We start from the raw sequence: 22,303 nt of genomic DNA, 5'->3' as shown, positions 1-22,303 counted from the left end.
ATAACGTTGTGTCCATAGATTACTGTGTCCATAGTGTCACTCCAGACAAAACCACTCTTTCCATACTATTGAAAGCAGAGGCAAGTTTTTGATGAATTACACTGGAAAGAATATTCTCCCAAAGGTTTACTTTTTGAGGGTGCTAGAATTACCCACCCCTCTGTCTCTGATCAGAAGAGGCAAAGCCAGAGCAGTGAATCATGCAAAGGAGCAATGGGAAATCTCTGTGTCCTGGCCCACATTCAGGACTGGGCAGCGTTTCAGCACCTCATGGAACTGCCAGTGGGAAACATGCTCCAGAATGGACCAGAGCTGGAATGTGGCCTTTAACACCTCCAGGTTCCACCTCCCACCCCCAGGTTCCACCTCCCACCCCCAGGTTCCACCTCCCTGCTTGGAGACCAGAGAAATTTAAAGGGTCATCCCTCTGGCCTGCAGCTGGCCTCTGGTCATTCCTCTGGCCTTCCCCCCCTTCACCAAGTTCCTCCTGACCCGTGGTTGGTGCTGGTCTGCAGATTTTGGGAAGTGCAAAATACTTGACATGGAAGAAACCAGCTCCTTTGGGCGGTGCTGGGCTCAGGGACTACCTCTTTTGGGCTCTCCCAACCTGATGTCAGAGCTTGGGGCTGCATAAATAAGAGCAGACGAAGGAGGAAGACAGAGTCAAGGAGGAGAATGACCCTAACAAGAGCCATCATGACTGGATTAAGAGAAAGTGGTTTGTTGCAACGTCCACGATGTGAACCAGAATCCACTTACCCAGTCACTGAATTGGTTCATGCCCATCCGATAAGTGTGTTTCCCCAGGACAGCCTCACGGTTATGTTGTTTGACCATCGCTAGATTCTCTTCCCAGATCGTTCTACGGAAGGCCTCTTCTTTGCCCTGCAAGGAAGTACTGCATAGATCACTTGGCTAAGGTGGATACAGTCCCATGATCCACCTGTCTCGAACTTTACAGGGGCCTTTACTTGAGTTGGAATAGCTCAGTTCTGGAATTTTTTTTCCAGTATCAGGATTTGGTGCAGTGGACTAATTTTCTTTACAGCTGAAGGTTGGCTAGGAAAAGACTGTCTCTGAGCATGCACAAGGTGGTACAACCACATCCCTCTGGGGACAGAGAGCGGAAGGACTGCCTTCATACCTTCCTTGCCTGTAACCTTACCAGGGGTCGTTGGGCTGGCCATGATGGGAAAACATGGACTTGGACCTGGTCCTGAAGGACAATTTCTGTGTTATCATTTTATTTCTAAATTCTATAAACAAAGAGAGGAATTCTGCACATGCGCAGAGATCCTTTGCCCTTATGTCTGTTTTGAAAATATCTCTAACATCAACTAATTTAAGTGGCAGGATTTTTAATGAAAAATTTTGTAGGTAATCACAAACCGCCTAGAGCCATCTCAGTGAGACAGTATGAACATTTAATAAATAAAATAGAAGTATTACTTTATTTTGCACAAGCAAATCCACAAACAAACAATCTTTTCAAAATATATCATAGATCTGCACTCTGTACTTGCTTGAAACCACTCAGCGGAAGGTGCCAGCATTTTTGAAAGCCCAAATAGGCGGGAATCTCACTTGCTCCAGTGAGCAAGTTCACCTTAGAGTAGATTTTCATATGGGTTTTCCTCCATTCTTTCCAGGCCTCCTCCAGAGTTGGATCCAGTGCTGTGGAGAAAGTCCTCAGGAGGACCAGCCAGGTCATGGCCGCCACCGAGATGAAGGGCATGTCTTAGTCTAGGTGGGCAAAACGTGTTTTTAGCTTTCATGTTTTCTATATGATCTCTTTTAACAACTTTCCTAATGTTAGTTCCCATAATCTTGCAGCCTACTGCTGAACTGGCCATCATGGCCAATAGCCACTTATAGACCCGGCTTCCCACATAGTGTATTTGCCAAACCGTTCTTCATTTGTGGTTATCACAACATCTAGTGCCAGACAGCTCACAGATACATTGCGTGTTTTTAGGGGCAAATAGCTGATCTCTTTATCTTTCTGCTCAGCTTCCTAAGCATTCCATGGATAGGGCCAGGTCCTTGATTCACTCCTTATATTTGTATCCCAGACATGGCAGTGTTTATAGTCATGTATCTCTCAGTCTAACCTACCTCACAGGGCTGTTGTGAGGATAAAAATAAGCATGTACACTGCTCTGAGCTTCTTGGAGGAAGAGTGGGATATAAAGGTAATAATTATTTTTCTTCACCTTTTCTGCACCACTCATTCCCGTAATATCTAGCCTAAATCTTCTTTCTTTGAATTTCAACCCATTGGCTCTGCACAGCAGCTCTGTGTAACAGCCCTTCAGATCTTTGAAGATGTCCCCCAATCTCCCCTTAATCTTCTCTTCTCCAGGCAAAATGGAATCATTAGTGGGAGAAGGGACCTTGGGCCCCGGCTCAGTACGAGAAACTGTTACTGCATCCCTGACAGATAGCCGTTCAGCCTCTGTTTGGAAATCTGCAATGGAGAGCCCATCACTTCATGAGGGAGACTGTTCCACTGGCTTTCACGGGGGATGGATTGCTAGCTAGGTCCTGGTTAGAGATTTCAAGGGGCCACTCCACCCTCTCCGTTCGGAGGGATAACTATCTTTCACCTCCAAACCTCTCCCATCAGCCCTTTATTCTTATACTTCTAAAGAGACACAAACACAACCTTCACAGACCCTGACATACTTACCTTCCTTTGCAGCAGAAAGGACAAGAAACTTGGCTCTCAGCTGGTGCATCTGTCCCTGCAAGGAGTGTTTGCACCTTTTATCATGAGCATCTCTGGTGAACTTCCTGCCAACAAATTCTCAGATAAAATCTAGCCAATTGGCCTGTGGGTGTGGCTTCTAAGTTCAGCAGAAAGACCATATGGGGAGCAGAAAGAATAGTCCTCTTTGTAGGGGCTTGGTTGTATTTTTTTTTGGATGGGACTGAAGACCTATTTGTGTGGAAGTACAAAAGAACTACAGGGGTGGGGGTTGAGTGTGGATTGAGCAATCTGAATCATCTTACAGATCCTTGCCTGATTTGCTTATCAATATACTGTAGATACTCTTAGATGCCAATTTGCTTATCAACAGAGAGGCTGATTGGTTTACAAAGAGGGACAGTGGATGGTCAAATCTTGATTTGTTTGGCTAGATAATGCTTTTCCAAATGCTAGATTCAGGGTGGTAGCCCAGTAAGCTTGTGTAGAATTTTATTTGACTTCTAAATTTTACTGTTCCTTGGCCTGGTACTGGAGCATTGCTCTCCAAAATGACGATGCACTTAACTGTATGTGAATATTTAATTGACTTCTACCACAGTTGCTAAAACTTGCTATCTAACCTATTGTTTATGAGCATGTGCAAATCTGTTTTTATCCTTCCCTTGCACAGTGGGATCAAATTGGTTTGAAGAATGGGGGAAAAGGTAAAACTTTAATTTAAAGCTCCATACTGGTGGTATTAGGGCCACCTAATGGCGTAGCAGGGAAACGGCTTGACTACCAAGCCAGAGGTTGCTGGTTCAAATCCCTGCTGCTGGTATGTTTCCTAAACTATGGGGAAAACCTGTATCGGGCAGCAGCGATATAGAAAGATGCTGAAAGGCATCATCTCATACTGTGCAGGAGGAGGCAATGGTAAACCCCTCCTGTATTCTGCCAAAGCCAACCATAGGGCTGTGTGGTTGCCAGGAGTCGACACCGACTCGACGTCACATTTTACCCAAGTAAAATGTTTCATCTAGAGGAGGCACGTTTGGTCATTCAAGAGGCTTTTGACAACAGACCAGATCAGAATCCCCCTTCTTATTTTTTATTGGAACTTGTGGATATTATTTTTGAGCATAATTATTTTCGTTTTAAAACCCAATTCTTTTTGCAAATAAAGGGCATAGCCATGGGGAATAAAATTGCCCCCAATCTAGCCAATCTGTTCATGTCAAATTTGGAGAATAACGTTATATTAAATCCACTTTGAAACCCTTTTTTTGAAGAAATTTTCAAAAGGTATTTGGATATCTTTTTAATTTTTAGAAATGTGGACAAATTTCAGAGATTTGATGAGTGGTTGAATACTATACATCCCACCATCAAATTCACCAGTCAAGTACATCGTAGGACTATTCCTTTTCTTGACACTAGGGTGAATATCAGTGAGTCTAATAGAATATTATGTGTTGTATACCAAACCCACTGATAGAAATTTTTTTTACACTATTCTTCTTTTCATCCTTTTCAATTTAAAAATTCCTTACCGTACAGTCAATTTTTGCGGCTTAAAAGAAACTCTTCATATTCCAGGGATTTTGAGTCAGCAGCTGAGCTGATAAATTGAGTTCTCAGTTAATGGAAAGGGGTTATCCCACTCAAGTTATACAAAAAGCCAGACGTAGGACACAGACTAGAGATAGATTATCTCTACTTAGGACAGCTTTACAAACCAATAGGAAGCAATCTCGGATTACATGGTCGATGCAATATTCTTCTCTAAATTATAGAATTAAAAATATCATCAGACGACATTGGAGATTAGTATCAGATTTACCAGGTTGCACTAACTTCCCGTTAGTAGCCTTTCGAAAAAGTCCCAGTTTCAAAGATTTTCTTGTTAGAGCGGATAGCCTACCTCGGAGGGAGGGCGTGGAACCAAAAGGTTTTTTCAAATGTGGCCATTGTGTGGCATGCCCTATGGCATTCCAAACCACAGAATATAGGGACAATAATACTGGCAAAAAATATAGATTGGACTTTTTTGCTAACTGTTCCACCAAGAACATCATATATATAATACAATGCCCATGTTCCCTGAGATATGTAGGCATGTCAACCAGAACAGTTAGATCTCGCATTTTGGAACATCGCTCTCGCATTAGGAACCAAAATTTGGAATGCCCTATGGTTGATCATTTCATGCAGGTAGGGTACTCCTTTAATGATTTTGAAATTTTTGTCATCTATAGGTACAAACAAAAAGAATTTTCCTATGCAAATATCAAAACTGCCCTCCTACAGAGGGAGGCATTTTTTATACATCAGCTCCGGACTTTAGAGCCTTTTGGTTTAAATCAGGTCAATGACCTTTCCAGTTATCTATAGGCACAATGCGCTATTTTTTTATCCTGGCCCTATTTAGAGATTTGGATGTGGAATGGGGGTTTAGTGGAGTGAGATTTAACATTTACACAAGATTGATTTACATCCCCTTTAAAAGAGTAAAGTCTCTCCTGTTGGAGAATGGGACTCTCATATACATTTTTGATAAGCTTTTATATGAGCTACGTTTTGGTTCCATATTATATTTGTATAATTGGGAATTTAAATGGGACAAAAGGTCCATGGCTTCTTTGGAAGCTTAGCATTGCGGTTTCTTCACACACGCACATAAATATAATTGGTCATTTAGACAAGATTGGATAATGAAGCACATCCCTTTTGATCAAAGGGGAGTGAAAACATCTGGCAGACGCTGTAGGATATATTAAGCATTATCTGTACCATTTGAAGCCAGTACAATTTGGTATCCAGTAGGATTTCTAATTTAGAAACCACTGGTAGGTGCAGTGTCACTTCGGAAGAAATAAATGTGAGTAATTACTAAAAAATTTCTAACCCTTTGAGTTAACATAATTTGTTGAAGGTATTTTAAAATGATACATGTGTTATTGTGTATTCAGCTCACTTCTCCTGATGAAGTCCTGTTCAAGCAGGAGGAAACAGGTAAAAATTACCTAGGATACCTGTTGGGTATTTTTTGGACAAGGAGCATCTATCAGAAGGTTTGTACAATCATTTGTACAAGGAGCTACTATTAGAATAAGAACTTGCAAGGAAAAAGATCTGGAAGAATTTTGAGTAACATTTGGAGTAACAACTTGAACACAGAACCAGCAAGAGAAAAGATCTGGAAGGACTATATATCTACATGTATAAGGACCATGGGCATAATTTACCTTCAGCCACACTTTTGGGGGGTCTAGAACACAGGCAATTTCTTTAGTAATTAGCGTGTTTCATAATATATGTTTAATTTATCCTCATTTCATGTAAGTTGTGTGTGTGAATAGACGCTTATACACGGTATATATACTACCCAGTATATGTTTTTGTTCTCTGGTCCGTGTATCCTCTATTCTTTCATTTGGTTCAAATCCCTGCTGCTGGTATGTTTCCTAAACTATGGGGAAAACCTATATCGGGCAGCAGCGATACAGAAAGATGCTGAAAGGCATCATCTCATACTGCGCGGGAGGAGGCAATGGTAAACCCTTCCTGTATTCTGCCAAAGGCAACCATAGGGCTCTGTGGGTGCCAGGAGTTGACACCGACTCGACGGCCCACTTTACCCAAGTAAAATGTTTCATCATCTCCATTTACTACATCTTGTAAACTGCAGCATATACTCAGTGCTGAGGTCATTTTGGGGGCTCCCCCAATTGCATTTGAACCAGAAACGGAAACTGCCTAGCGCCTGTTCGGTAATGTTTGCATCCCTGCATGTACAACATATCATTGTTCTTGTACCTTTATTTTTTGCCGTTCTATTCCTGTACTGACAAATTAAAATATTTAATGAAGGGCTGCAGGGATATAGCAACATGGCGGCAGCCTGAATGCAGCTGCTGCTGCTGCTGCCGCACTACCAGCCCCATAGCTGCCACCTCCTCCTCTTCCTTCTCCCCTTTGTTGTTGCCACCGCCACTGTGAAAGTGGCAGTGGCGACCCCTAAAGTTCCAGGAGCTGCAGCTCCAAAGCTTTCCCCACTGTGCACTATAGTACAACATAGTGCACCAGGCCCTGGCGTTTTTGTAGTGTCCGTGGTCAGGGAAAGCGTAGGAACTGCCGTTTGTGGGTGTCAGGCACCAGGCGATGATGTCTTTAAAGGCCCAATGGCTGGGGAAAGCTTAAGAGACCCTCACTGTGGCTGCAGGAGCTTTAGGAGCTGCCACGGAGACAGCGAGTGAGCGGCGGCGAGGGGGGGGGGAGCGGAGAGTCAGGGTGGAAGAGGCGGCCCCTGGAAGTGTCCTCTGAATTTTAATTGTTTGTTCGTTTGCTTCTTTGTAATTCATAGAACCATAGAGTTGAAAGGGGCCTTGGAGGTCTTCTAGTCCAACCACCTGCTGAGTGCAGGAAACTGCTCTAGCATCCCTGACAGGGGCCTGTCCAAGCTCTCGTTTAACATCCAAAGTGGTTCCTCCCCTCTCTTTCTCAAATGTGATCCCCCGCTTCCTTCCCTTAGGGTCTGGTCTCTCGCCACACCAGAATGGAGGTAAGTAGCCACACTATAATAACCAGGCAATGCGGTGGGGTCCTTCCCTGCAAATGAGGGCAGAAACAAAGGAAACATCCAAATGCAGGTGTTGATATGAGGAGGTTTCCCTTTTATATCCCACACGGGGTTCATCTCGGCTATTGTGTTGAATTCAGGCACAACTGTGGGCACTGTCCCCTTAAGCCCAAACTCCCCGATTCCCACCCCCCTTCCCTTGGGCTAGGAAATGCCCCTGCTGCAGGCCTGCATTAAGATCCCTGACAAGGAGATGTTAATAAACCGAATACATTTACCCATGCTTCCTTGGGTTTTTTTTGTTGTTTTGTTTTTTAAAGAACAAATATTACAGTTTAAGATACTCATAAGAATGAAACACTTCCATATAAAGTTTTAAAAGGAAAAAAGGGAGGGTGGAGGAAAAAAGGTAAGAAAAGAAGAAAAACAGACAAACAATGCAAATATATGTAATCACCTACCCATGCTTCTTTGGTGCCTGAATTCTGTAGTCACTGTTTGTTCAACCAGTTATAATTTCTGTTTTTTCCCTTTAACCTCTTTTTCTGAAGGATGTAATTCAAAAGAATACTTTTGAAATTAAGCATTAAAAAAGGTTGCTACATTTTGTTAGAATCCTTTCATTTTTGTAGTTGACCATAGGCAGTTGCCTTCTACTGAATCGGATGTCGCTCAGTATTGTCTACTCTGATGGGCAGCACCGCTGCACTCCAGGGTTCTAGACAGAAGTATTCCCCAGCCTACCGGGAGATGCTGCCAGGGATTGAATCAGGGACCTTCTGCATGGAACGTACTGTAGGTGCTCTGCCACTGAACTGGGGATGCTCCTGATGAATAGATGAAGCTGTGCATAGTACTGAGTCAAAGACCATGGGTCAGCCCAATATTGCCTGCACTGACTGGCAGAAGCTCTCTGGGGGTTCGAGACAGGGGTCTGGAGATGCCATCGATTGAAACTGGGACCCTCTGCAGGCAAATAATAAACTATGGACAGAGGCTCAAGATAAATAACAAAGTCATTGGTCATCTTGAGATGTCCATTTCAAAAGAGGCTTTTGAAAACACACCACTCTGAGGCGGGCCTCACGATCGGTGAGACTCGTCAGGAAGGGGTTTGGGGGGAGAGCAGGCTTAGCCCGCTTTCCCAACAGACAAGCAGGAAAGCAGCCCTGGGCGGCCGGATTGGCTGCCCACACGACTGCCAGCTCCGTCACTGAGCCAGCGGGGACTGCAGGGATCGGGGGCCACACGGCCCCCAGAAGTTCCAGGATGCCCCACACAAGTGCGTGGGGCATCCTGGAGAGACCCCCAGGGCTGGGAGGCTTGTTTCAGCCTCCCAGCGGGGGTCTCCTCGTGTGTTGCCGTGGCGTGGAGCTGCGCCGCGGCCACACACGATCAAATAGACGGGGTTAGCGGAACGCTCGCTCCGCTTATCTTGTCTAAGGGGAGGGGGAATTAAGAGGGTCTGCTGCCGGGAGCCACCCGTGGCAGCACACGATCCACCATGGATCGTGAGAATCTCCTCTCTGTGTTTTCCACAATAATCCCCTCCCCTCCCTCATCCATTTCCACACTCCAGTGACCTTGGAGTTCTATGCCGTTCCATGGAGTCCTACGCAGCGAACCGTCCATCGAAGAGGGAGATGTGTTCTCTGCTTCCCTGCCAGCCAAAGCCCATTCACACTGCTAGCGGAGGCGGAGTCTGCCCCGTGCCTACTAAGCTATGTGTCAGCGCAGTTGTGATCTACACCCATTGGGAATGACGGGAGTCTGTTTCAAAGGACTTATTAAATGGATGAGCTGTTGGCTGGCGCAGAAGCAGCGAGCGAGCACCCCTGTTCAGTGAGCAACTCCCTGCACAGAATGTAGGCCAATGTTTGCAATGGAGAAGTTATAGGAAAAAGGCTTCTGAAAGCCAAATATCTCCCAAAATATTTATTTATTTATTTATTTATTGACATATTTTTCTACCGCCCAAAACTTATGTCTCTGGGTGGTTTACAAGAGAATAATATTCAGGCATTGTTTATTCTGTTTGGAGTTGCACCTATTTGATTCAGATTTAGGTATTTGTTTGGATATTCTGTCTGACCACCTGAAGCTTCACAAAGTCCTACGTGCCATTAATTGTTTTAACGGTTTGATTGTTATAATTGTTTTTAATTGTTCTCTTCGAATTTTGGCATTTTAATTGTTTCGCTTTCGGTAATACACCTAGATATCTCTTTGTTAGGTGGTATAGAGATTAAAATATATTAAATTGTATACACACACTTTTCTAATTTGGCCTCCTAACCTTGGCATACCCCTTCCAGAATTTGCTCCACTTTCCTTCTAAGATCCGATTTTAACTGGGTCAAGTTTTTAAACTGGATTTTAATAATTTAGTACCGTTTTAACTGTCTCATTGTTTTATTGTCTTTGTGAGCTGCCCTGAGCAGTATCACAGTGGAGGGATGGGATATAGAAGTTTTAAATAAATACATCATAGAATAAATCAGTGGTTTCCTTTGTTCACTCTACTTCCAAAGAAGAGCCGGGGAGCTCTTCCTCTGTGCAAGAGTTGATCCACAACTTTTGCAGACTCCTGAGGCATCACGTGCAGCTGATCAATCGCTGGTATCTAATCGCAAGCCATTGTGCTGGTGGTTGGCCTCTCCCACTTCCTTCCCTTCAGTTCAAGATAACCTTCTGGAACTGCCCTTGAGTAACATCAGAGGGTGACAGACTGGAACATGTTTCACTCCACATGACCTTAATTGTCACAGTCTCTCTCTGCCAGTCTGCACATGGAATCCACACTGCCCAATCACCACCGTGCTTTTGCGACCGCTAATATTTATTATTTGTTTACTTACTACATTTTAATACTGCCTTTCTGCCTTGACGAGGGCACCCGAAGCGGTTTAGAATATTAAAAGAAGCAAATTACAGAATGCTAATACAACGTTGTCTCAGGCTGTTGGTATCACCCTCTACATAGGTATCGCCCGGGTGCCTCCTTTCTTGCCTTCCTCTTAGGGCACACTGGTCTTTCCATACTCCTGGGAGGGTGGGGAGAGGGGCTGCCCCAATAATTCAGCACAAAACCTCCAGCACCTTCCCACAAACAGAAATACAAATATTTTCTAATTCAGGTTGTATAACAAGACAAATCCCCATTTTGCCATAAAGTCTACATAGGTATCTCCTGGTAGTGCATCCGAAGACTTAAGGAAGTTAGCGTTGGAATGAACCTTGACAGGGGCATAGCAAGGTTGGAGTGGGCCCAGAGACAAGATATTAAAATGCCCCCCCCCACTGAAGTAAAATTTATATCTATATCTATATATCTACCTAACTATATGAAATATGCACATACACATGCACACACACACACTAACACTAGAACATCATCCTAACTTATTTTTTAAAAGATTTTGTAAATTGTGGACAGTGCAAGTCATTGAATGGTACTAGAGAAAGACATGCTGTTCTGGTAGCTCCAGGTCTTAACACTCACATCATTTTCAGAGGATGAATACAACTGAAGGAAGCCCGGGCGGGTGCGTGGCTGGGGGAGTCAGTCATGTGACTTGCCTCTGGGGGGCCCCCAAGGCAGTGAGCCCCCAGACAACTGTCTCCCCTTGCCCTATTATAGTTACGCCCCTGAACCTTGAGGTCTTCTAGTCCAGCCTCCTACTCAGTCCACAAAACTGCTGCAGCATCCCTGAAAGACGGCCGTCCAGCCTCTGCTTGAAAACCTCCAGCAACTGAGAGCCCACCGGAGAGCCCACCACGGCATGAGGCAGACTGCTCCACAGTTGAAGAGGGCAAAGAGTTGGGAAATTCTTGTGGTAGCAAGCATGACTTGTCCCCTTAACTAAACAGGGTCCACCCTGGTTGCATTTGAATAGTGATGGGCATGGTCCGGAGCAGTCCGGACCAGCACCAAAGGGGAGCCTATCTTTTAGGGCGGGGAGGGCTTGTTTACCCCTCCCGTGCCTCTTTGCCCCCGCCAGTGGCCGTAATCTACTGTAAAATTGGGGCGCTGGAAACCAGCCGCCCCAGCTGCCGCCGCTTCCGCCGCGCCCCCCCCCCGCGAGCAGATTAGAGAAAAAAAGGCTACTGCCTACAAGGAAAGGCTACTGCCGCCCCCCCCCCCGCCCCGCCACCCCCCCACGAGTGCTCACCAAGTTAGAAGAACTTAGAGAGGAGCTCGCGAACAGAGCTCCTCTCTTATCGAAGCCTCCGGCCCAACCGGGGCCTTGGGCGCGTGCGCACGCGCACTAGAGCTCTTTATCCTATAGAGCTTTTGCCGGAGGCCCGGTCTACCCGCCGGGAGGAAGCCGGGTAGACCGGGCCTCCGATCGCCGGAGGCACCAGATGGGCTCTAGGGGGTGTGCACCTGCCCTCTTTGCTGCCGCCTCTACAGGCCACCTCTCAGCCTGGAGACAAGAGTTCCTGAGAGTCCCAGCCTGGCCTACACAACCCCTTCGAGTGGCAGCCGTTCATGGAACAGGGCCTCGAGGGGTCCCCCATGCCCCGCACATTAGGGGTGTGCACAAAACCGAGTTGCCCGGTTCGGCTCAAGTCCAGACAAACCAGTGTCAAATCGGATGCCTCTGTCATGTTCATTTTTGCCACCCACTTGAACCCCCCTGCTCAGATTGGTGTGTGTGAGGGTTGCTTGCGATTTAAAAAACAACAACAACTTTTTTCCACTCACCCCCTATGGGGGGCTTCTCAGGAAAAACACACACATATGAACACCCCCGAACAGTGCAGGTCTGTGTGTTTTGGTCCAATAAAGAATTGGGTGGGGTTGGTTCGATATAGGACCGACAGGATCAACGTCAAACCTGTTTGCACATCCCTACCACAGAGCACAATCCCACCCTCCCAAGAGTGTCCAGTACCTAAGGGGTATACTCGTGAGTCAAATGGGCCATAACCCAAAATTTGGCTTTAAAAAAGCCAAATCTGGCCAGCGTGCAGCTGAGCCAGGACTCGGAGGAGCTTTCAGCACCCTCTTCCGAGAGGAGAAAGTGCTCACAGTTCCTCAGGTAAATAGTATTACTACTAGTAATAAACTTTTATTAACAGTTTATTAACACTAATATGTGGGAGTTGCAGGTTGAGAAAAAGAAAGAACCAGGAAGGGGTTAATCCAAGGTCTGCCCTTTTCAAAGATGGCCGCCAAGGCATCGCGAGACAGAAATGAGGCTGCGCTGGATGGAAGGAGGGGATTGTCACTCTTGGCTTGCCGTTGTCCAATCACCAACTCTCAGTGTTTTGTGTTCAAGATGGCGGCGCCCAGATTATTTAGCGACGGGAGGCTTTGGGATGGTTTGGTGGCTGTTGTTTTCCTCCTCCAGCTCCTTCCTTTGGCATTCGGGACAGAAGAAGCTTCCAGCACGGCCGACTTCGACGTGAGGCCCGGAGGGATGGTCCACTCGTTCACGAAAAACCTGGTGAGAACGGGTGGGAAAGAGCGGGAGAGGTGGCAGCTGCTGATTGGCGGAGGCGCGTGTCAAGGTCTGAGCCAAGGAGCCCTTCCTTGCGTCTTCATTGGCTTAAGTAGTGACTGGAAATAGACCTCAGTTTCTGATTGGATGCTGCAGATGGAGCAGCGTTCTCTGTTATCAGAGAGGGGCAAAGGGGTGGTGTGTCTCTGCTGGGCTTCCGTTGAAAGTGGCTAAGCAGGGAACTTGGGCTTCGTTTAGCCATAGACTTACCCCGTGGTATCTGCGCGATAAGACCTTGCTGCTGCTTTCCTCCTAAACCGCGATTATTATGTTTGTTCGTTACATCTTATTTATTTGGTGTATTATTCTAGAAATCTCAGCCTTCGCTTTTGGAGAATGCGATTTATTAAAGAGATTTCTTTTAATCCTCACAAACAAACCCTATGGGGTAGACTAGGCGGAGAGAGTCACAGTGCGTGGCCCTTTCTGAGTGGGGACTCGAACCTGGCTGCATAAAGGATGAAAGTAATCAATGAAGTGCAACGTATGTAATTCCTGGGAGATAGGGGGTGCAGCCTCCCTGGCATCTTGTAGCTGATGACATAAGGGTGCATCCCTTCCAGTCTTCATTCTCTGTGCAAGTCAAAATATATATCCCTCGAAAACAGGAACCTTGGTTGCTTTTCCCAGTGTTCATGTTATGTTATCATATTACTGATCCTGCTTTCATAACTGCACCATAGAACATCATTGTTCCTTTTTATTATTTATTATTATTATTTTTACATTTATATCCCGCTCTTCCTCCAAGGAGCCCAGAGTGGAGTACTACATACTTAAGTTTCTCTTTCACAACAACCCTGTGAAGTAGGTTAGGCTGAGAGAGAAGTGACTGGCCCAGAGTCACCCAGCAAGTATCATGGCTGAATGGGGATTTGAACTCGGGTCTCCCCGGTCCTAGTCCAGCACTCTAACCACTACACCACGCTGGCTCTTCTTACAGAGCACTCTGATAATACTGTACTCTGGAATAAAGACCATGCAGCAACAGAAATAAATCTACATGCTTTAGCAGACCCCTGCTGACTTGGCAAAGAGGCACCTTTTAATGTGGTGATTCTCTTTATTTAGAGGGGGAGAGTAACTGGCCCTATACAGCTCCAGTGACTGATGCTGGTGTCCAGGGGCGTAGCAAGGTTGGAGTGGGCCCAGAGACAAGATTTTAAAATGGGCCCCCCCCACTCAAAGTCCAGGGCCTCCGCACACCCCAGGCCCCCAAGGATTTAAGTCTGATATTCCAAAATAAGTATGCTGCCTGGAAATACATTTCACTGAATACACACACGCACACGTCACAATATATAGTGATATACATTGAGTACTATACATTTGTTTTACTTTTAATGCCTAGAACACACTAGAAAGATGAATGATTAAAATGGGCCCCTCGCTGCAGATTAGCAAAGGAGACTTTCAACCATGCAGGGTGAGCCTGTGTTTGTTTTCTCAGAATTCTGAACAAATTCAGTCAAGTTTGATTCCAGGAGGTTTTTCACAGGAGGCTTTTAAAGCCCTTTTACACACCTCTCCTCTGGAATAGAGGTGCTGCATTCACATGTTGGTCAGATTTACCCTGAAGTCCCTGCAAGTTATTGGGGAGCAGTTCACACACAAGAAAAATAAAATAAAATAAAAGCACAAGACATGCTTCACAGTTCTCACTCAGACCTTCTGGGTTGCAAAACAACTTGAACATAAGTGCATTTATAAATGAACGAATAAAATAAATATAATACTGTTTCTTCCAGAAGTTTTTGTAATTTTCTGCCATGAAACAAGCCACTTACAGGACTTTTTAGATAGTTTTTTTTAAGCCAGCAAATTTTCCAAGCTGTTTAAAAATAAATATTCAGAGACTTCTCAGTCCCCCCCATTTCAAAGCCCTATGGCAAGCAGATCCCTATATATCTGGGGGTGGGGGGGTGGGGAAGGTAACCACAAAAAGGAGTTCACACTCTACCTGGCAGCAAGGGGTCTTCTGCTGCAGAGAACAGTGGAGGCCTCTCTGGCTGCCTCCTCCTTCCTGGCTGGCTTGGGCCCTACTGGAGTTCAGGCTTCACAGAGGCCTACACCAGACCTCCATGGAAGCCCCGGCCACCCGCCGATCAGCTGAGAGGCGGGAGAAAAGGAGCTCTTTGCAGCTTGCCTGCTGCTTCGATTGCGGGCCAGCAGAACAAGCAGGAGAGACGGCGAAGAGGGCAAGTGGCTGAGGGGCCTTGGGGCTGGGCAGGGGGCAATGGGGAGTCACGTGAGGTGCCCCTGGGGTGCCCCTCCAGGCAGTGGGGCCCCCAGACAACCGTCTCCCCTTGCCCGATCGTTGTTACGCGCCTGCTGGTGTCTTTCTTGTGTTTCTTTTAGACTGTGAGCCCTTTGGGGACAGGGATCCATCTTATTTATTTCTCTGTGTAAACCGCCCTGAGCCATTTTTGGAAGGGCAGTATAGAAATTGAATAATTAATAATTTAATATTTTAAAATAAATAATAATTTAAATTTATAAATTTAAATAATAATTTAATAAATACTAAAATTATTTAAATATTTAAGCATTTAAATAATTTAAAGCCTTTGCTTCTGTTTTTCTCTTATCCCCCCCCTTTTTTCAGGGAGACTACAGCTGTACTTTTACGTATGCTGCTCAGGGTGGGACCAATGAGGTGAGTTGCTTAACCATTAGATCTGTTTTGCTGAAGGTTTTTGCTAGCCACCAGCCTGGACTTTGAGACCAGAGTGGAAGTCTTCATGATGGTGTGCTGCTAAAAATATCTACATACTGCGGCTTTTAATGCAAACAACGGTTCCCTGTCTCAAAAGGGCTCCTAGCCTAAAACACATAGATGTGCGTACAACACTAGCAATCGCCACTAGAGGGATGCTGTGGTTGAATAGGGACAGTTGCTCTCCCCCAAATAGAGGAGAGACATCACTTGGGAAAAGTACCTCTTTGCCCAGTTAGTAGGGGACAGTTGCTTTCATCCTGCTAAATATAAGAAAGCCACCACTTTACAAGGTGCCCCTTTGCCCAGTTAGCAGGCTCAGTGTCAAATGACCTGCATTGTTGCACATGGACAAAGGGAAGGTGCTGACTAAAGAAAGCTGGCAAACAGCAGTGTGTTTGTGAGGGAAGCAAGATAGTCGGTTTGCCTAGCAAAAATAACTTCTCCCTGGGCTAGAGGATTGTGAACGCGGGGAGGGTTTTCACTTGTAACTTCAGTGTGCGGCTTGCAGCTGAAAAGCTCTGCAAGTTGAATTCTCTCTTGCACAGATGCTGCTCGCTTCTGCAGCATGCTTTGTCCACGTCCTGATTTGGCCTGAGGAGGGAAATCTCTAGTTGCTTGCTTATCCAGTCTGCTGGAGTGTGAGTGTGAGAGTGTGTACCAAGACTGATCACGGTTCCTTTTCTTTCCCCAGCAATGGCAGATGAGTGTTGCAGCTAGTGAAGACAACACACTGTTCTCATGTTCAGTCTGGAGGTCTGTACAGCGTATGTACCTCTTCAAAATATGCCCCTCCCCCCACCCTCCGCCACTTTACTGTTGGTCATTCTATCCAGTATCTTTTATGTTTTGTTGTTTAGTAGTTTGTCCCAGTGGGGATCCTGTAGAGAGTGTGTGGGGTGGTGGAATTGGAAAGGAAAAGGGAGGAGGAGGAGAAAATGGAGTTGTTTCTGAATAAACTCTTTGTAAAATCTGTATAAGATTACTTTGTACTTGTGAGGGGAGCAGCTATAAAACACTGTCCTGGAGTGTTTTCCATGTTGCCCTTGTACTCTGAGATTGGGTGGTTCCCCTTCTACCACTGGAAAATGGTTCCCTGGTTTTCCAAGGGAGCCTGGTTTCTTCACTCCCTTTCCATACACACAATAGCCTGTTCCTTCAGATTACTGCTAATTCTTGGGCAGGTTGGGAGCCTGACTTCTTTCTTCAGCACAACATTGGCCCCCTCTTGCAGATGTTGGACTGCATGTCCCATCATCCCTCACTATGGGCCACTGTGGCCAGGGTTGATGGGAGCTGTAGTGCAACAATGGCAGCAGGGCCAGGCTTGTGCAGCCCTGCTCTGCACAGGTGTTTGCACACGAGTTGAACGGTTACATACGAAATAAGAATAAAATGTTCTTAACACATAGAGATGCTAAAGGGAGTGAAGAAACAGCTTAACAAGCAAAAGAAAGCTGAGATGAGACAGAGAAAAGTTTAAAGGCAAAAGTGGCTTTAAAAGAGAGAGAACCTGTCCTAAATATACTGAGCAGAGTTCCTGTTGTCTGGGTGAATCTGCCTAACAGGATCATATTGTGCACATGGGAGTACAAGGCATCACAAGTACGAGACAGGAGGTGGGTGTGTTGGCTGAGAGCGTGACATGTGAACTGCGAAGTCTCTGGTTCGAGTCTTACCTCCCAGTGTGTCTCAAGTGTGACAGGTCCTAATAGCCTAGGAGGAAAACTGGAGGCGGGAGGGAAGGAGGTGCTCTCCTTAAAACCTTTTGCAAATGCTGAATGTGATGTTGCAGCTCTTCTGCTCTGCTGAAAGTCTGAAACCACTCAAGGACAGGTTCAGACACTGATTTCCTTCCAAACAAGACGAGACAGTGTGTCTGCTTCATTGCAGCATCTGAGCTGTCTCTTCAGCATGACACCATTGCTCAATATAATCTCTTCTTTCCTTGGTACCATAGTGGTGTTTCTTCTTCTGCCTTTCAGGCCACAGGGGAAGTCTTACCTCTTCTTTACTCAGTTTAAAGCCGAAGTCAAAGGAGCCAAGATAGAATACGGCATGGCCTACGTAAGTCCTGTTGGATTATTTGCAGTACTGCTGTGAAATGTTGTTAAATATGTACAGGCGGCCCGCAGACGTGGGACACAATTGGGTCCTGAAAACTGTGCCTTAAGTCGAAATGGAACCAATTTTCCTTTCGGAAACAGAGTTATAAATGGGGGTTTGGTTCCTGAATCAAGGCCAGATACCCTGCTTATTTTTTTTCTGCTGCTCTCAAAGCAGGTGGCTTGAAGAAAAGGGTTTTGGGGTTTTTTTGCTGATGTTCTTCTTTGTTATATTTATTTATTACGTTTATGTGCAGCTTTTCCTATAAGCTGAAAGTGATGTACAAGGATAAAAGTACACATGTTTAGATAAACCAACTTCTACAGTAAGAAGTACTTGGGACAAAACATCTGTAAAAAATGGAATACAATACGTCAAAATAAATTCCTGTAAAACCAAGAGGGTGGTTTGGAACATCCATGCTGTGCAATTACTTTGCTGGCTTCTAAAGGGATAGCTGTTTAAATGTGAATTTTTAAAAAATGATTTTTAAAACGTTTCCTCACCTTGTACTTTGTAGTATGATTCTTGTAGCAGACTCATTCTGTATACTTCTTTTCAACAAAAAAACTTTTCCATTATATATATGCTCTTAGATTAATCTCTCAATCACTAATCTTGTATCCCACTTTCCCCCAAGAAGCCCAGAACCATGCAGGTGGTTACCTGTATATTTATCCTCACAACAACCCTGTAAGATAGTTTAGGCTTAGAGATAAGTGACTGACCCAGTGAGTTTCATCTGTACTGGGACTGGTGCTTTTTAACTTATTCATGAATGATCTAGAAGTTGGGGTAAGCAGTGAGGTGGCTAAATTTGCAGATGACACCAAATTATCTAGGGTAGTAAAACCCAAAGCAGATTGTGAGGAGCTCCAAAAGGATCTCTCCAAACTGGGTGAATGGGTAAAAAAATGGCAAATGCGGTTCAGTGTTAGCAAGTGTAAGGTGATGCATATTGGGGCAAAAAACCACATATTCTCTGATGGGATCAGAGCTGTCAGTGACTGACCAGGAGAGAGATCTTGGGGTCATGATGGATAGCTGGTGGAAAGTTCTGTCTCAGTGTGCAGCAGCTGTGAAAAAGGCCATTTCCATGCTAAGGATCATTAGGAAGAGGATTGAAAATAAAATTGCTAATATAATGCCCTTTTACAAACTTATGGTGCATCCACATTTGGAGTACTGTGTACAGTTCTGGTCGCCATACCTCAAAACAGACATTAGAAAACTGGAGAAGGTGTGGAAGAGGGCAACCAAGATGATCAGAAGCAATTTTAGGGAAATTGTACTGGGAACTTGAAGAAAACTTGAAGAACTTGTAGCCCTTACCTGCTCTCTGCCACCCCATGCAACTTCCTGCTGGGGCGGCACGCATCCCAGCAACCTCCCATGTGGTGCCTGCTCTCCTTTTTCTTCAGGTTCCTGGTACAATTTCCCTAAAAGTGCTCGAACTGCACCTGGAGGGTTTAGTTTAGAAAAAAGACAACATGATAGAGGACTATAAAATTATGCATGGTGTGGAGAGAGAGAATTTCTTCTCCCTCCCGCATAACACTGTAACTGGATGTCATCCCATGAAACTGATTGCCAAGAAATTTAGGACGAACAAAAGGAAGTACTTTTTCACACGATTCATAATCCACTTGTGGAATTTTCTGCCACAAGATGTGGTGACAGCCTGGGTGGCTTTAAGAAGGGCTTAGATAAAATCATGGAGGACAAGTCTATCAATGGCTACTAGTCTGTGGGCTATAGGCCACCTCTAGCCTCAGAGGCAGCAAGAGGCCTCTCAATACCAGTTGCAGGAGAGAGGGCATGCCTTCACCTCTTGCCTGTGGATTTCCCAGAGGCATCTGGTGAGCCACTGTGTGAAACAGGATGCTGGACTAGATAGGCCTCCTTGGGCCTGATCCAGCAGGGGTGCTCTTATCTTCTTATGGCTGACCAAGGTCAGAACTTGGGTCTTCTGAGTCCTAGTCCAATACTCTAACCCGGGGTGGGCAAACTTTGCCCTACACCTGTTATTGAACTACAACTCCCACCATCCCCTGCCACAGTACATTATGGCTGGGGATGATGGGAGTTGTAGTTCAGCAACAGCTGGAGGGCCAAGCTGCCCACCCCTGCTCTAACCCTACACCATGCTGGCTCTACACCCCTAAATGCATCCACAACTGCTTAGTTTCTGTAAATGCAGCAGCACCCAGACTATTCACTGGGCCAAAGGAATTGGTTTTTCTTGTGACCGTTGCTGACTGCAAGTGGCACTGTAGTAATGTCTGAAAACATCTGCTACCTGTTAATTTTTTTCTTTCTGAATTTCTTGCATCTTCATGTAGTCCACAGCAGCAGTTGGAGGACAGAGCGATATTCCCTTAAAAGAGGAGGAGTTCCATGTGACCGAAACGGCAGGTAAGTCAAGGAGGGTCTCAGCAGAGGTGACCGATGCGAGGGTGCACTTGCAAAACTTCTGTGAACTGCAGTGGATATGGAGAGAGATTTTATACGACAATTGGGCGAATTTGCTGTGAACGTCTCCAATTTCTGGTCGATGCCCGTGCCCCTCCTGTGATTTTTGGAAAATGAGGATTTGCTCATGAGCTCATCTGGCCTAGGGCTTCTTGCCTTTTTTTTTTTTTTTTTTTTTTTGAAAAATTGAGCAGTTTGGCCTGTGGCAGAAAGGCATTGTTGGTGGGTTAAATTTTCTTTAGATCTCCAGGAGCCAGGCCCCAAATTTGGGAGCCATAAAGGAGTGGACACTGGATAAAATGTTTATCGCTGGGCTTAGTGATGAACAACACGGAGGGGGAGGTAAATGGGTTTCTTGGCTGGTGTAGGAGGTCACCCAAGCTTGGGATTACATCCCCCCACATGCTCCAAAAGGCAAGAAGTAGTCATACTTGAAGATCCTTAACCCAGTGCATGTGGGCGGATCTCCTCAGTTCTACTTCCTGCCTTTGCGCCAGAAGGCTTGCATTACAGCTCGCTGGCTCTGGCCTTGTTTCCTAGGCCTCTTCTTTTCTTCTGCTTATATTCCTATTATTATTATTATCACCTGTACAGGTAACATACTTAAATCAGAAGCAGGGCTGCCTGGGATAAAGAAAAGTTTTGTTCAGTAACTCTGCCTCCGAATACCCTAGTCTAGGCAGCACTGTTAAATTTCTGGGTGCCATTGCTGCTGGGCGCCTGGGATTTGTCAAGCCCTGTGGCAAGTGACAGCACCTAGTGGTGTGCACGGAACCGCAGCATTCTGGTTCGCAGCTGGGCAGGTGGGGGCTCTTTCAGGGCGGAGGAGGGTACACTTAACCCTCCCGCCGCTTTCCCCTTGCTGGCACTCCTTTTTTGAAAAGCATTTGGGATGGCAGCGTACCTCCCTGCTGCCCCTTCCCTCGTTCCTCGGCAAAAGTCTTCAGAATGTGCAGTTGCGCGTGTGCCCGGCGCCTGTGACGCATGCATATGTTGCGCGCGCACATCTGACGTACGCATGCACATAGGAGGAGGACCTGGTTCTGCCCTCAGCAACAGAGAACAGTGGGTTGCAATTACAAGGAAGTAGAGTTAGGCTAGACATTAGGAGGGGTTTCCTGACTGTAACAGCTGGTGGTCAGTGGAACATCCTGCCTCATGCAGTGGTAGGCCCTCCTTCGCTGGGGGTTTTCAAATGGAGTTTGGATGGCCCACCATCTCATGAGGCAGGCTGTTCCACTGTTGCAGATTCCTGCACTGAGGAGGGGGCTGGACTAGAGGACCTCCAAGGTCTCTTCCCACTTTAACATTCTAGGATTCCGTATTCCATCCCCCTTGTTCATTCCCCCCTCGTGTGTCTCTTTCTTCCAGTGTCGCACAAGGAAGGCAAATTCCGCTCAGAACTCTCCAAGCTGCTGATCGTTGCCAAAACGGCTCACGACGAGCTGTGACATGCTGACTCGGTGGGCATTGGAGGCGTCTGCCCCTTTCCGGGAACAATTCAGTGAAGGAATGGAGGCTTCCGCTGATGGTGTCATTGGGGTGGGGGCTGCTTTCTTAGGTCCTGGGCTCCTTTTGAGAGGGACTTTGGAGACACTTGGACCACCTTGGCATTCTGGATGGAAAACTTCCCCGGAGAGATTTTGGGCCTGCTCCTTCAGCTGCGTCTTCTGAAGGTGAAAAGCACCAGCTGAGTGAGGTGGTGGGAAAGAAGTTGTGGAAACTCTCTGCCTGCCTCGTCCAGTCCCAGCTGGGAGCCTGTCATTTGGAGACGCCTTCAGCCATCACTGAAAAGGGACTCCATGGCAGCTGTTTTGTTCCTTCTGGAAGTTCTAGGACCAAAGAGTTTCTTCTTCCCTTCCCTTTAATTTAGTGGAACCACAAAGGGACCCTAAACTTTCTTCCTTGGTGAGAAAGGGTAACAGTATCAATAAATCGGGCTATAGATCTCTTCCAATGCCCCCTGCGTCTGGCTCTTTTTGCCGCCTCTGCTTCTTTTCTGTTGCTGTTAAAAGTCGAGCAAGTCTCAGAGCTGCGTGAAGTGTGTGTTGAGCACTGAAAGCTTGCATGACTCTTCGCTTACTCTCTATGCATATGCACTCTCCCCCGCACCCCTTCCAGCAATGCTGTTCACTGGGGCAGTGCCACTTACGAATACGATGAATATTTATATACTGCTCTTCAACAAAAGTTCCCAAAGCGGTTTACATAGATATAAATATAATGGTTCC

General features: G+C 45.9%; 2 protein-coding genes across 9 annotated transcripts in view; one reads left to right on the top strand and one right to left on the bottom strand.

Moving 5' to 3' along the window:
• Positions 1 to 14,819, bottom strand: part of LOC128347003 (procathepsin L-like) — a 30,726-nt gene extending 15,907 nt beyond the window's left edge. Inside the window, exons 1-5 of one of the 8 annotated variants that reach the window (XM_053300936.1) lie at positions 14,739 to 14,818; positions 7,733 to 7,816; positions 2,690 to 2,793; positions 1,607 to 1,743; positions 760 to 885 (exon numbers count right to left, since the gene is read on the bottom strand). In XM_053300936.1, coding sequence (XP_053156911.1) covers positions 760 to 885; positions 1,607 to 1,735 — 255 coding nt within the window. In that variant the 5' untranslated portion in view covers positions 1,736 to 1,743; positions 2,690 to 2,793; positions 7,733 to 7,816; positions 14,739 to 14,818. Of the gene's footprint in view, positions 1 to 759; positions 886 to 1,606; positions 1,744 to 2,689; positions 2,794 to 7,732; positions 7,817 to 8,854; positions 8,951 to 11,443; positions 11,581 to 14,738 lie in introns of those variants that run through there. The other 7 variants (XM_053300930.1, XM_053300932.1, XM_053300933.1 and 4 more) reach the window with 7 other exon arrangements.
• On the top strand, positions 12,499 to 22,029 carry MYDGF (myeloid derived growth factor). The gene is made up of 6 exons (XM_053300939.1): positions 12,499 to 12,724; positions 15,384 to 15,434; positions 16,189 to 16,250; positions 17,480 to 17,561; positions 19,943 to 20,015; positions 21,444 to 22,029. The coding sequence occupies exons 1-6, from the start codon at positions 12,557 to 12,559 to the stop codon at positions 21,521 to 21,523; spliced, it is 516 nt and encodes a 171-aa protein (XP_053156914.1). The 5' UTR covers positions 12,499 to 12,556; the 3' UTR covers positions 21,524 to 22,029.
• Positions 22,030 to 22,303: the final 274 nt, after the last annotated feature.

The sequence above is a fragment of the Hemicordylus capensis genome, chromosome 2 (genome assembly GCF_027244095.1).
Source record: "Hemicordylus capensis ecotype Gifberg chromosome 2, rHemCap1.1.pri, whole genome shotgun sequence".
NCBI lineage: Eukaryota > Metazoa > Chordata > Lepidosauria > Squamata > Cordylidae > Hemicordylus > Hemicordylus capensis.
The sequence above is the reverse complement of the archived record's forward strand: the minus strand, read 5'-3'. Positions and strand labels throughout refer to the sequence as shown.